General features: G+C 41.4%; 1 protein-coding gene across 2 annotated transcripts; it reads right to left on the bottom strand.

The window, feature by feature from the left end:
- Positions 1-1,395: 1,395 nt before the first annotated feature.
- On the bottom strand, positions 1,396-12,913 carry LOC108664591. Of its 2 annotated transcripts, none has more exons than XM_018151210.2 (18): positions 12,849-12,913; positions 9,922-10,109; positions 9,357-9,659; positions 9,030-9,122; positions 8,587-8,783; positions 8,058-8,181; positions 7,165-7,388; positions 6,532-6,627; positions 6,286-6,369; positions 6,023-6,126; positions 5,475-5,532; positions 4,963-5,189; positions 4,200-4,384; positions 3,714-3,865; positions 3,300-3,365; positions 2,996-3,151; positions 2,612-2,704; positions 1,396-2,236 (listed from the first exon to the last, which is right to left on the bottom strand). In XM_018151210.2, exons 2-18 carry the CDS (start codon positions 10,085-10,087, stop codon positions 2,138-2,140), a joined length of 2,427 nt encoding a protein of 808 aa, XP_018006699.1. In that variant the 5' UTR covers positions 10,088-10,109; positions 12,849-12,913; the 3' UTR covers positions 1,396-2,137. The 2 variants fall into 2 exon arrangements, with proteins under 2 accessions (XP_018006699.1, XP_018006700.1); XM_018151211.2 differs by having other exon boundaries at positions 9,363-9,659.
- Positions 12,914-13,336: the final 423 nt, after the last annotated feature.

The raw sequence follows: 13,336 nt of genomic DNA, 5'->3' as shown, positions 1-13,336 counted from the left end.
TGTACCATAAATCGAGCCCAATTAGAGTAATGGAGGATTAGTATCGACTTGCGATTTCTTCATATCTAGCACCAAATTAACGACGCATTTTATTAATATTTATACATATTGCAAACAATGATCGTCTGTCGAATTTATAATCATATTTTCAGTTAGCTGATTGTGTTGTTGAAAGCCTTGGCGCGAAAATCGCGTTCGAGTTCGATATTATTTTCAATACAATTTAGGAGTTCTTGTGGAAATGTCTTTGCTCGAGGAAAATTTAACGTGCGCAACACTAGGCAATCAGAATTAAAGTGTTAATATTTAGTCAATTCTGTTTCGAGTTAAATTTGGACCAAAATTCAGCATCGTCTCTTGCTTGGAAAAGGAGTCAATTCACGAGGAAACCTGCTCAAATAGATATCGCTGTAGTTTACACATCGTTGCATGAAGATCTCTGGAGGGCCCAGTTTCTTCAAGAAATGTAAGCGGCGTGTTTGCCCCTCCCTCTATGAAGGATTCATCAGTTTCCTCGTTCATTCCAAATGTAGAAAGTTTAAAAAACGCGTTAAACAAAACGCTTCTCTTTAAAAACCAATGTTGATTGAACTCTCGTGTTGTCAAAAAGTTAACCAAGCGGGAAGGAAAAAGAGGTCATGGCCGATGCAGAGATTAAAGCTGCATTAATTCTTCGAAAAAAAAAAAAAACGCCCCATGGCATTTCAAAAATGTCCCCTGGCATTTCAACATAATTAGTTTTGCAAACGATTCGAAGTGCGAAGTTTCAATTTTTTAATTCGAATTTTCAATTTTTAATGAACAATTGATCATGTCGGTACTAAGTGTACATCGCTTCAACATTTGCTGTACACTTTATGATACTTATCTATCCGGGGCATTATGCATCTGGATTGGTCTATGTTAAGCTACGGTTCACCCAAAGTTCTGGGACTACGAAGCATCATCGTTCAAACTTTTTTTTCAAAGCGTTTCAGACCATTATTTTCGAGATTCGACTCTCGAAGCCAATAGTACACAGCACGGAGAGACTTTCCTCTACGCTAGGGGTAAATGCCACACCAGGATAAATACTGGACTTTTGATAGGCGAAGCAAGCCCCCGGAACCAAATTTTGTAAATGCGATCGATTTCTGCACTTCGAGACTTTTGATCAACTTTATACAGCGACTTTGAACAGGTTTCTGGAATACTTCAAAGCACGCGCCGCTGTAATTGGATATCAATCTTTAGCAGAGACTAATAATATAGGCAATCAATCGGTAGGTTAGCTGGGGCCAGACGGGCCAGTCTACACGGTTAGACGTGAACTGCGTCGTAACTATGTCTGGTCATCCAACGACAGTAGTAATTTCGGCAAATCCAGGCGTTCAATCAAGGAATGACACGAATATGAACGATTTGGCTATTTTATTATTTATGGGCGAATGCAGAATCATTCGTTTGTCGTTCTCATTCTGAGAATACGTAGTTCAAGCGAGGCACCATCCAATCATACAGGCTTCAAGAGCTGGAGAGAGCAAAGCACAAAGTTCGTTCATTCAACACAACAACAAGGAAAGAGCAGCCCTTTGTGTATTGCTGTTATTTCTACTAGCCCCTTCACACTGACTAACTAGACGTGGTCTCAAGAAGCGCATCAAGTACTGCAATACAAAACAAGTCTAAACGTGACTACAGCAAGGACGCAGCTTCAGTTAACCCTAATCATAATGACGTTTTCCGGAGGCAGCTATCAGAACTACTGCCGAAGGCTGGCATAATCTAGAAATAGTAAACTTTTAGCAGCAAGTAAACTCCCGGCACCTTGCCTCAGCATTTAGGCGCAACAGGAAGCCACTGCACTGTCATGAACGAAGCTCTTCTCGCAACGCAACGAAAGGCAAGAAAGAGAACAAGCATTAAAGCAACGAACAATCAAAAAGAAGCTCTTTCACCGTGAGAATAATGTGCATATCTCAGGCCTGCAGGCCAACGCGAACAATGTATGGAAAATCAAGAAAACTCAAAACCTTATTCCGTACGAATACAGAGTTCAAATAAAAATTGAAAGCACGATGGCCGGTCAAGGACTCTGGTGGAGCGAGGAGCGACGATTCCGGCAACCCCCCTAAGCAGTGTAGTGCGCAAGTTTAGTCTACGGATTGGGAGCAACCGCGTGGCTAAGGTGGCTGAAGAATTCCGCGGCCGCTAGGAAGGCCTCGTAGGTGTAGGCCTTAGCTTGCTTGTGCTTTGCCTGGAATTCATGCAAGGAAAACTAGATTAGAGCTAGGCAAGCTTGGTCATAAGACATTATACAAAATATTTAATAATTGAAGGTTTTCAAAGCAACGACGGCACGCGAATATCCGTTTATCTGACCCTGTGACCATCTGATGAGCAGTTAGTGGGTCAAATCAACAGATCACCACGTTCAAAATAGTTATCCAAACTTTACACGGCAGGGAAATAAGAAATATCTTCACAACCGAAACTACTTCGTTCCGAAATCTTATTCCTTCAAATAACCGTTCTTGCATCATCGGCAGTTAATCGCCCATCAAGATTAAGTTTGAAAACTTCCATACCTTGAAAAAGGTAGACCATATTGCGTCTTAACAAGACCACTAACCTGCAACTCTTCGAGGCTACGCTTAGCCTTGACAATATCTTGTTGACTTGTTGAAGACTGGAGCACAGTATTGGCATTCGAAGTCTCTCCTCCCTGTAAGACGGATATTTGAGTATTCTTAGGACCGTGTTCAGGTTCAAATTGCATCTAGTCTAATTCAACTAGAGAGCTTCCAAGTAAAACCTAATGTTGATTGGGCGGAATAAACAAGTGTTCATCACATCCTTGAGGAATACAAAACTTTATGCTCTGAACCTAAACCTAACTTACTATGCGAGTATCAACTTTCCTATCGGCAATAGACAAATGTATGGATTGGTTCAATGAGGACCAACCTTTGTCTAGCCATAAGTAGCGACGAGTACGACTGAAGAAGTTACTCGCCTGAGAATTAGACAGAGATAGCTTGTGGAGCAGAGAGACGCCCTGACTGGCTGCACCCAGAACAGCTTGCAGGCTAGTGTCGGCACCTCCGTCTTGACGAGTGAAGCTCATCAGCGTTTGCGATCCCGGGGAGGTGCTCCGCTGAGTGGTCACAGACTGGAATAATCACACGATCAAAGAATCAAGTTCCAAGAAGCCATCAGAGTATTCAAGAGTTCGAGCATGGGCGGACTACTTTTCGAATTGACACGTGCGTTTATTGCTCGAGTGTGATATTCCTTAATTTATGCGCTGGATATCTCACCGATTTCTGGTTCCTCCTGTCTCTGTTGTATCTTCGTCGTTGCCTTCCACCGTAGCTGAAAGAGCCCTGTAGATAATACGAGGTGCTTGATTAGTGCAAATTATTCGCCAATGGTACCAGAACTTCTCTTAAGCAGCCACATTAGACGTTTAGCAGGACAAACAATTTAGACAAGACGCCGTTAACATCAGACGAAAAAAAGTTGAAACTATTCAATGTGCATTACATTTTTTTTAGCTCCAGTCTAGCGCCAGCTCTGGCTAAATTGCTGCAGTGCAGACCTCACTTTATTCAGCATTACTAATGCAGGCACCGTTTGCTCAGAAAAGGTGACAAACCGACGCCAGCTCAAGTTGTGAAACTAGCTACAGGAGCTGTGAGTCGTTCTAAACTGTGCAATAACCACTAGAATACCTGATCGGGTAGTATAGCAGGAGAATTCAGCATTGCCGTCTGCAGATCGGCGAGCAGCCTCGTAGCCGTGTTGGGGGTTGGATCAGCAATGCTCTCGCCCCTGACGCAAACTACGCACACGCCGAGGTTGCGACCTGTACGCTCTAACGCACCTGTGAGAATTTCATTAGGAAAGTAGTATAACCTACGCAGTTGACTTTATGCAATTCAGATTGACAGAATGCTTGCGTTAGCAATGTTCAAGTTGGTTACTAAAAATACTAAAATGGAAAATATTTCTCAAAACTAGAAAAACTTGTGCTAGAGCTTCAATGTTGGGTACTGGAATACTCGTTATTACTTTGCGGTAAGCGCATGTCACAAACCTGCTCTCAACGCAAGTTTCCAAGATCTCAGGCGAGACTTAGTTAATAAAAATCAACAAGTTACCTTGAGGTTTGAATAATGTATAGTTTCCATACATGAAACTTGAAAAGCGTGACTCACTGTAGTCCTGCACATGCTGAGGTAGAACGCATAGCAGCAAGAGAAGACGCGGTTGTGCGGCGATCATATCCGCAAGCACCGAAACCATGGCAGAGTCGTCGCAGTTTTCCATTTGAATGGAATCGGCGGCGGCGATGGAGACCCTGCTATCCTTTCCCGCGTGCTCTACCATCTCGCACAAAGTTCTAGAAGACAAAAGGCGGAATGAACAAGTATACATCTCGGTATTTATTTTTAAGCTCGCCTCATGAAATAAGAGGGAATGCGCTCTCAAAAAAGAGAAACCTGAACATTAACCTAGGGCCTTAGGTATTCGGTGGGCCAGCAGGGGGGGGGGGTGTAAACTTGCTGGCAAGTTGAGTGTATAGTTACTGTGTACAGATTATAATACAAGATAAAGATAGAAAAATTCAGTCGCAGATAGCTTGTTCGTGAGAGGGTTACAGCCGTGATGAGAAAAATGTATGAAGGGATTATTGACTGTAGTTTCAGGCATAAGGACTAGCTAGACTGCAATTCATAAAAAAAAAGATTCAAGTAACCAAAGCAGGGCAAATGTCTGTTCAAGTATTTCAAGATGGTGCATCAGCGTCATGTATTCACGTCAAACTTGCTATGAACTCTGGATTTCAACTTCTCTCCAAATACTCAGGTGCCAGGTTTTACAAATAGCCGTTACTTTTGATATTTCGCTTTAGACTCTTCGCAACTCCAATATGGCTTTTCAGAGGACAATAAAAACTGCATTAGCGTTTCGGCTCACGCGATGGAATGAGCAGGAGTGCGCAGGTCGAAGCACAGGACAGCCCAGTCATGGAGAGGAGGCAGTTTCTGTTGGCGCGGCCGTCCGTTCCTGCGGTTGGCCCATTGATTGCCGCGACGGCCGCCACCGCTGGCACCGTCATTACGACGAGGAGCTGCAGGCTCGCGGAACACGACATTGTGATCCTCTGATGTAGAGTCCTTTGACGCGCGAGGAGATCGTTCCCGCTAGTGAATGAAAAGGCAAAAAATAAGTTTAACTCTGGGCAAGGTTTAAATTTGGGATATAAGGAAATTTTGCATGGACTGCTGTGAAGAATAGGCAAGACATATGCCTAAGATCAAGATCAAATGAAACTAGTTTGGGAAGTGCCCGATTGTCCCTGCTCTCAAAACCGAATAACTAATGGGTAAATTTCAGTATTATGGCAAAGCTGAAGGTTCAACATTAGGTGAAAATATTCGAAGAATTGAACTAGGTTTCATATAATTCGAAACTTAGGAATTTCTCACCCTATTGCGTTGTTCCTTAGGAGGACCGTCTACCTCCACGGAATGAGACTCTTGGACTCTGAAAAAAAATTGAACTTTGCAATAGTGGGAAAATAGTTGCGCGGAAGCGAACATGCTCGTCTGCTTCTAGCTATTGCTGGAATCAGTAAGGAGTAACTAACGTCTATCGAAACTTTCTAAGTTGTGACTGAAATCTAAGACCGATTGCGTTCATCTGCTCTATGCTACGTGACTAGATGACGAACGTGGCATTGCTGCAACCGATTCTGAAATTTCAACGTGGGTTAACAGGCTTAATATAAAAAATCTACATGTGAACTGCAATAAAACGAATACGTACGAAAACCACGGCAGATTCCGAAATGGTTACCGCTTACGTAAGCAATCTAGGAAAATCATAACTAAACTATTTCAATTGCGCTATAAGCTCGTTCAATGCCGAAACCTACAGAGCTCCGACAAGCCAAAATGATACAGCTGTGAAATCGAGGGAAGATACCAACTAGCTGCATCTCGATAATAAAACAATACCGGGGACGGAATCTCACTCTGAAATTTTGTCTACTTTCTCATCGGGTCGCTGGGAGTCGGACGGAGAGACGGACAACCCCTCGTCAACGGAAGAGGATGTGGAAGCGCGGACAGCGTCAGGCTGAGAAGTGAAATAGACATGCTTCAAGGGAAGATCGCCTTCAATGCGAATTCGAGACTTTAGCTTTACAAGATAAACATCGTTCAAAGATGCGTAGGTGGATTTACTTTGATTAGGCAACAAATTTGTATATAGAATATAGTAATAACTTTTACACACCTTGAGCCATTTTAGGTTAGTTTTGGGCTCTACAGCTGCAAAGCGGCATAACTCCTTGTTGATGTGCTTTTCACCTTTGTAGAGCTGAAATGGAAAACCTGTGTCATGTCAAGTAGTTATGATAATCAACCTACCATGAAAAATCCATTAAGTATTAAAGGACAACTCTATTCTACAAAAATTGGATTCCACTCTTGCTATACGCCGAACAAATGCTATTTTCGACTAATCAAGGGCAATTCTTACATCAAGGAAAAGCACCGATGACTGGTTGCGCGTCTGCTTGTAGACGTCGCCTTCGATGACGCCTGATGACAGTTCTTGCTCCAGCCACGCGCGGCTCTGAACACCAGAAATTCTCAAGTTATCAATTAAATAGCCAGATGTATTACGTTCACCAATCTATGCCGATAATTCGCGAAAAAAGGTTAGTTATGCAAGGTTATTTTAACCGTTGATAATTCAGTCTAATGGTAGCCCAATCTGTACATCCAACGTTTCATGCAATCGATCACTATTAAAGGGACTTTGTTTACTGTGGATAGAAGAGCCCGTGATTAAATGTGATTACTCAAGCTCACACAAGTGAATGTACACCATTGCATCACACGTACTACAGAGAACGTGTAGCTGAAGCAACCGTGACTTACGCAAACTTCACGAATAAATGGAAATTTTGTTCTCTCTTAGTAGAATAATGACCCTTCTGGATGTTTGAATGGGAGAGAGACCACATGAATATTTAATGTATGCATATCGATTTATCTTTCTTTACAAGCTTCGATTTGCTCCGGTATTAAATAAATTCGACAATTTCTACAATTTTCGCCCTATCCAGAGAAACAAACAAATCTTCCACCTTTAAGGAAGCCAACCGACCTCCTCCAGCTGCGCCTCAGAAGCACCTCGAGCGAGCCTTAGCTCATTAAGGGAGTACTTTGTGGCCAGGGGCGCGAGGTCTGAAAGACCTGACAGGAGGAAGTTGAAGTCGTCCTCCAGCGCCTCACACCAGCTGCCACGATCCACGAGCTGCACGCGCCACTTCAGGGAAGTGCCTCCACCTGGCGACGACGGAGCGGATTTTTGCTCCAGCTTGACGGGCTCTGCAATGAAAAATCTTTTCCATCTTGACGGCGAAATTGAATGCAGGCTACAGCAACTAATATTTAGTAAATTGCGTAACGATGTCTGGGAATTACTCTTTAAATCTGTAGCGCCAATTCGTTAAAATAAATTGTCTACTGAACGAGATTCGAAAGACGAGGTAGAAGCAGAATAGAGGAAAACTTCAAACCTGTGCGAATGCGCTCATAGATGGGCCATGTAACATAATATAGATGTAATCTGCAGTCTTTTGAGCAAAGCAGGAAATCTCGCCCGAAAAGCACGAGCAAATAACTGAAAATTTGAAATTCATTTAGTTGAACGTTATTGTTATAATAGACAGCACGCTAGCAGATTAAAACTCCTCTCGTTAGTGAACTTTCAATAAATAAATAGTTTAATACGGATACTGGGCAACAGTCAGTTCATTCGACTTTTTCGGACGATGGATCTTCAGCATACCTCTACACTCTCGTATCACCGGAACGTAAACTGATGCATAAGGGTTTCAATGAACCAAGCCGGAAGCCGCTTCCCAATAGTCACGGTCGAAGAAACTTTCCAGTAGGGCACATGCAGCGTAGAATATGTCATACGCTAAACGCGTTAGCTCATCGTCATTTCACCTAAAATCTATTCAATCAACAGGGAAAGTTAAGTGTATGCACCTGAATTGGCTTCCGACTGTGGAGTAGAGTTAGCATTGAGATCAGCTGCCTGAGCCTGCTTATCTGGGACAATTTGATCCGTGCGCACGCGTTCGTAGCCGTCTCCGTACTTCATGCCCAACATCTGAGTAGTAAGAAAACGAGTTAAGTTTCTACGTGCAGAACGCACCCAGGTACTGAATGACAGTGGCACACTAGACACTAAGCCTAACGAAAATTTGCCAATCAAAACCTTAATTACTTAACCATTTATGCAGGAAGACAAAAGATGCAGTAGATTTGGGAACAAAACGAGCAGAGGGCTTCTGTTTCATCATCCAGACGTATAACAGCCACGTCTGTTAAGTAATTTGCGAGAAATATCTACATCACCTATTAGACAACAATGAAGCAAGCTGAAGACTTATGATAACCTGCTTTATATTCACCAACTAGCCTTCGAAAATACTGTACCCGCTCCTGAAGTATCAATTTGCTCTAGCCGATTACTTCAAACAAGGTAACCCAAGTGGAACGCTAATGAGCTTACCATGTTAGCGGCTACAAGGGAAGGTCGATACGAGGCACTGGCGTAAGCCATAGCCATGCAGTTGCGGAGACGAGCGTAGTCGTGCTGCTGCTGAGGTGTTTGGATGTAGACGGTGGTTGGGGAGGTAACGTGCGTCACTACCAGCCCCGACACGCGCGTCTTCTCCCAGTTGCGAGCGTACATATGACGACTCGTTGCTAAGACAATTAAGATACTTATAATTTTGCCTGGCCACTCCAATACATTACATAGCAGCAGGCTTGTGAAAATTTTGTAACATGGTGAGGAAGATTACGAGCATTTGAACTCTAGAATGAAAGCAGTATTTCAAAAAAAAAATCTATAGTAGCGAGGCACGCCCTAAACCAGTATGGAGCCGTCTGCTTGATATCGACACAGTTTTGAATTTGTGATAGTTCAATCACGAAAAAACTCCAACTCACATTTGTTTATCTGCTGAACACCACAATTTGTGCAGGTCGTAGCGTCGATGGAATTGCGTGCGCGACATTCCGCTTCTGGACAAACCCACCATTCTGCAAACGACAGTTATCTCGATTATGACTACCTATTTGAAGCCACATTAGCTATATAACGTGTAGACCTTGCCTCTACGTCACTATGCCATTGACTACGGATATTTCCGATTACAATAAATGCTCTGATTCGTGTGAGACCTACTCCCTGCTCTAATACATTTTCCTGCACAAGTTCGGCAGTCATTTTTACCGCCTAGCTAGATCAATAAAAGCTCCTTTAATTACCCTTACTCTTACTTTTATCCGATTTTCGGCTGCTGCTCCTGCTATTTCTGTTCTTCCGTGCACCATCTCGGTTCTCTCGTTCACGGCCAGAGGCGCGCTGCGTCTCTTCGTTCTGGCGCGGCTTCACCTCAGGGTCATCAGGCCCGCCGTTCTTGGTAGGGCTAGGCGACTTATCACTTGCGCTCTTCTCAGGAGAGGCTCCTTCGGAGACTGGACGAGGTTCACCATTCGCTTTCGGTTCACCGCTGGTTTCAGGACGCGGGGACATTGACGAGGATTCCCCATTGGCACGCGAACCTTCCATCCTTCCTGAATCATAAGAGCGCTCAGTTATATGAAAATATGTTGCAATGTGACCAGCAAACTAGAAACTAGTGTTCTCAGTTTCAAATTTGATCTAGCTTACCTCGTACCTCCTCCAGTTCAGAGGATATTATTTGTCAAAAAGTGAAAAATATGAAGAGAATCTTACAAGTACACATAATTCTGGCCGTTACACATAATTCTGGCAAATTACACAGAGCGAACGGGAAATCACAAGGCAGGCAAGTGCCATGAAGAATTTACCAACCTGGTTTTCTAGTTGCGAAGGAAGAAGATGAACAAGGAAGACTATAACCCAACACCAAACTAGTTATGTCCAGGGGATATTCTAATCCCTGTATTAGAACTTCACTGGATTTAGCAGGCCTGTAACTGACTAAATTTTCAGTTTCTTCGTGAACTGTAGGTAGCATGAAATGTATGTATCATTTGCGTCTGCAACGAGATGATTAGAGACAAGAATTTTAATTCAACGAGCCGGAATGGAAATGACCATGTAGAGCCATTCTACTAGAAACTCCATTATAGCCAAGAATCAAGTCCTTTAAGCGACCAGGGTTAGATTACTAGTGAAAATGTTAGAAGTCTATCTCGCTGAAAAACGGTCCTAATGTCCAATTGTAAATGTTGGACCTGTAGGATTGTGCAGGTTCACAGGTTATTCCACTTCTCATTTGAAAATGGTATCAAATTGCGAGAGATCAAGTATCTCCGGAAATCTAGGATATTCTTACAACTCTAGGTGCTGTTTAGAATGCAGATGTGCCAGCCATAGTTCATTTTTCCAACAAGTAGTCTGGTTCCTAATTATGAAAACGGTCATTGATAATGGGCACTACCACTCTCCAACAGGAATCAACACCTAATGCTATAAGGAACCTAAAATTTCAACTATGTGTATAGCTCATTTATAGTGCTGGTAAGAGCTACCTATACAGGCTATACTTGCATGGCTCACACTGGGCATTTTCAGTGACCTAGTTGCTTTCAGATCCCTGATGGACTGCATACAAGAGCAGCATGCTGAAGTACAACATTCTCAATGTATCTTCAGTTTTCGTCAGACTAACTAAGGTGGATTTAAATATTCAATGGGGTTCATGCCTAAATTTTCAGGACCAAGTTTATGCATTCATACTAGCATTCCAATATTCATGCAAACTTTATTTGTGGCAATAGAATTGAAAAAAAAATATACCACAATTTCAAAATATCTAACCCAAGTTCACACCAAGGTGTACCAGTTATATTCTTAATTCCTATTAGGTAACTATCCCATCAACAACATGGGTGAGGATGCAAGTTCTAGAAGAAGGGTCACTCTTTGAAAGTCCATGAATGCAACCATTGGCACTGATACAGACAGCCTACATTACCATTAGCAATATCAATAGAAGCTAAGATTGAAATCTTAGCTTGCTAATCATAACTTCATAGAAGTTAAGCACTTCAACCTCTTGACTAGAATCAAATCCAATCTTCACTGTAACTCATCAAGCCAAGAAGATCAAAAATCTTCACCCATTTTCAAATCAAACTATGATATGAAAATTCTCAAGCAGCAAGCCTTGGCCATATTTACTTCCTATTGGAAATTTCAAGTTAAGACTCAAGGAAAATTTATGGCTCTGATATTTCATACCATAACTCAATTTTATGCTTTCAGAATGTCCCTTCATAAGCTTATTTCTTAGGTCCGGTGAACATTGTGTCTATCAGTTTTATTTCAATCACAGCAGTTACAGATTATTCATCCAGACTTTGAAAACGAATTTATCAATCTAGTCCCTCAGAAGTCAGAAGAATATTATTTGTATACCTATATTCCTTTCTTCCATCCTGCTTTTGATATCATGGTGCAAATGACCTTTCTAGAAATTGCAGGAGGATGAACTTTTTATCGCAATGCAGAACTGCAATTATCAAGCAGTCTTTGGCAAGTCAGAATTTCATTTTTCTGAGTTTAGCTGAGGAACTAAAAGTAGACCAAGTTACCAGTAACATATCATGGATGCATGTATTATCATAAACAAGATCTTAATTCAAATACACAGCAGATTAGGAGATTAAAATTCAACAAATTCTATCAAATCTTGACTTCACTATGTATGACTCAGTATGAGGAGAAAAGAAGAAGTGACCGAGCCAGTTATTAGACTTGGGTAACTCTTCCCGACATCCATCTATCATAATGTACCACTAGGTACTTCCACAGTCCACTATTCAAATTTTAGTAACTGACCACTTTCTACACATCAGACCTTCAAGGCTCTAACAAACTAAGAACCTGATAAGGAAAATGATCAGGAGAATATTCACAACAATTACAATTGATATATCATTAATAACAGCTAGTGCTAGTGTGACAGTCATGCTGCAGTGCTGCTCCTGCAATCAGATTTTCATTTAGCTGTTATATTAAATGTCAAGTTAGTTGATTGAACACTTTCTCACTCTGAATGCAATGATACAACATAATAGTTCCCAGTGACTGCCAGTGACAGTGAATAGTACATATCACCAGAAGCATTGTGAAAAATCACCATTTTCAAGTAGGTATCCATTTCCAATTTCCATTATCTATAAGATATAAACTAGTTTTTCCAAGCTTGATAATGCTGGTATTCATGCTGGTGAATTTGGTGATATTTTGCTCAGTTTGCTGGTCTACTCAAACTCAGTCTCATAGGACTCTCAAATGAACTTTGAAGTTTCAAGAGTTCAAAACTCAAATGTATATGTAAAAAAAAAAACAATTGAAGTGAGATAGTGACAAACTAGAGATTTTTTCAGAATCAGTTCATTTTTAATTTCCTCATTTACCCAAGATCTAAACTAATTTCTTATGTATGATAATGCTGGTATCCAATATCCATGATACTTTACTGGTCTACTTATAGGAATCAAAAACGAACTTGAGGGAGATTTTAAAAAACTCTATGCTTTGGCTGGGAGCAGCGCTACCCCGGCAGGCAGCAACCACGCTAATCCTAAAGGTACTGAACTAAAGCGTACTGATCAATATAAATTTCCGAATGAACTACGATTTGTCTAGCGCCGTTCAAATGAATCCAGTTTACATTTTGGCAAACCACCAGACATCCATAATCTACCCGAGATCGAATAGCGCCATCTATACCTGAATAATACTCATTTCTCCAATCCTTCACTCACCACTGATCACCCTTCTGCCGTAACTCACCGGCTAACTGTCATAGCTCTGTGAGTGCCGACTGCGAACTGCGCAGTGAGCCTTTGCAATTAGGCTAAAGGGTCTCGTTATCTCTAAATTTACTACTTTCCCGCTACAAAATTTTTGTGGCATAAGATTGCTCAACTAACCCATGAGAAAGACAAGCATTTTATATGAAGACCATATATATATATTTGTAAAATTTTGATGAAATTTATTTCTGATATTGAATACAAAAGTTTATTGAAAATACATAAGTTTAGTTATTTTTTTTTCTCTCTCTCTGATTTGGTAGATTGATCTTTACGAAATTGTCCGTGTGGTCTATTCGAGTAATTCAATGAGTTTGTAACAGTGAATAATGCTCGAAAAACAAATTAAACCGTTATTTACAATTTCTGATGTAATCTATAAGAAATAAAAAAATATCGCGAGTTAATTGGGGGTTAAAATATTATATTAAATAGTG

The sequence above is a fragment of the Hyalella azteca genome, unplaced genomic scaffold (genome assembly GCF_000764305.2).
Source record: "Hyalella azteca isolate HAZT.00-mixed unplaced genomic scaffold, Hazt_2.0.2 contig15442, whole genome shotgun sequence".
Lineage (NCBI taxonomy): Eukaryota > Metazoa > Arthropoda > Malacostraca > Amphipoda > Hyalellidae > Hyalella > Hyalella azteca.
Note: the sequence above shows the minus strand (reverse complement) of the source record. Positions and strands in the feature narration are given on the sequence as shown.

Bases quoted from the DNA above. Each gene is read 5' to 3' on its own strand.
- LOC108664591 (XM_018151210.2), bottom strand. From the start codon at position 10,087: ATGCTACCTACAGTTCACGAAGAAACTGAAAATTTAGTCAGTTACAGG. The intron at 6,628-7,164 runs GTCGGTTGGCTT...TCTGGTGTTCAG, and splicing joins CTGAGGCGCAGCTGGAGGAG to AGCCGCGCGTGGCTGGAGCA. The intron at 6,127-6,285 runs GTGTGTAAAAGT...TTCACTTCTCAG, and splicing joins CTAACCTAAAATGGCTCAAG to CCTGACGCTGTCCGCGCTTC.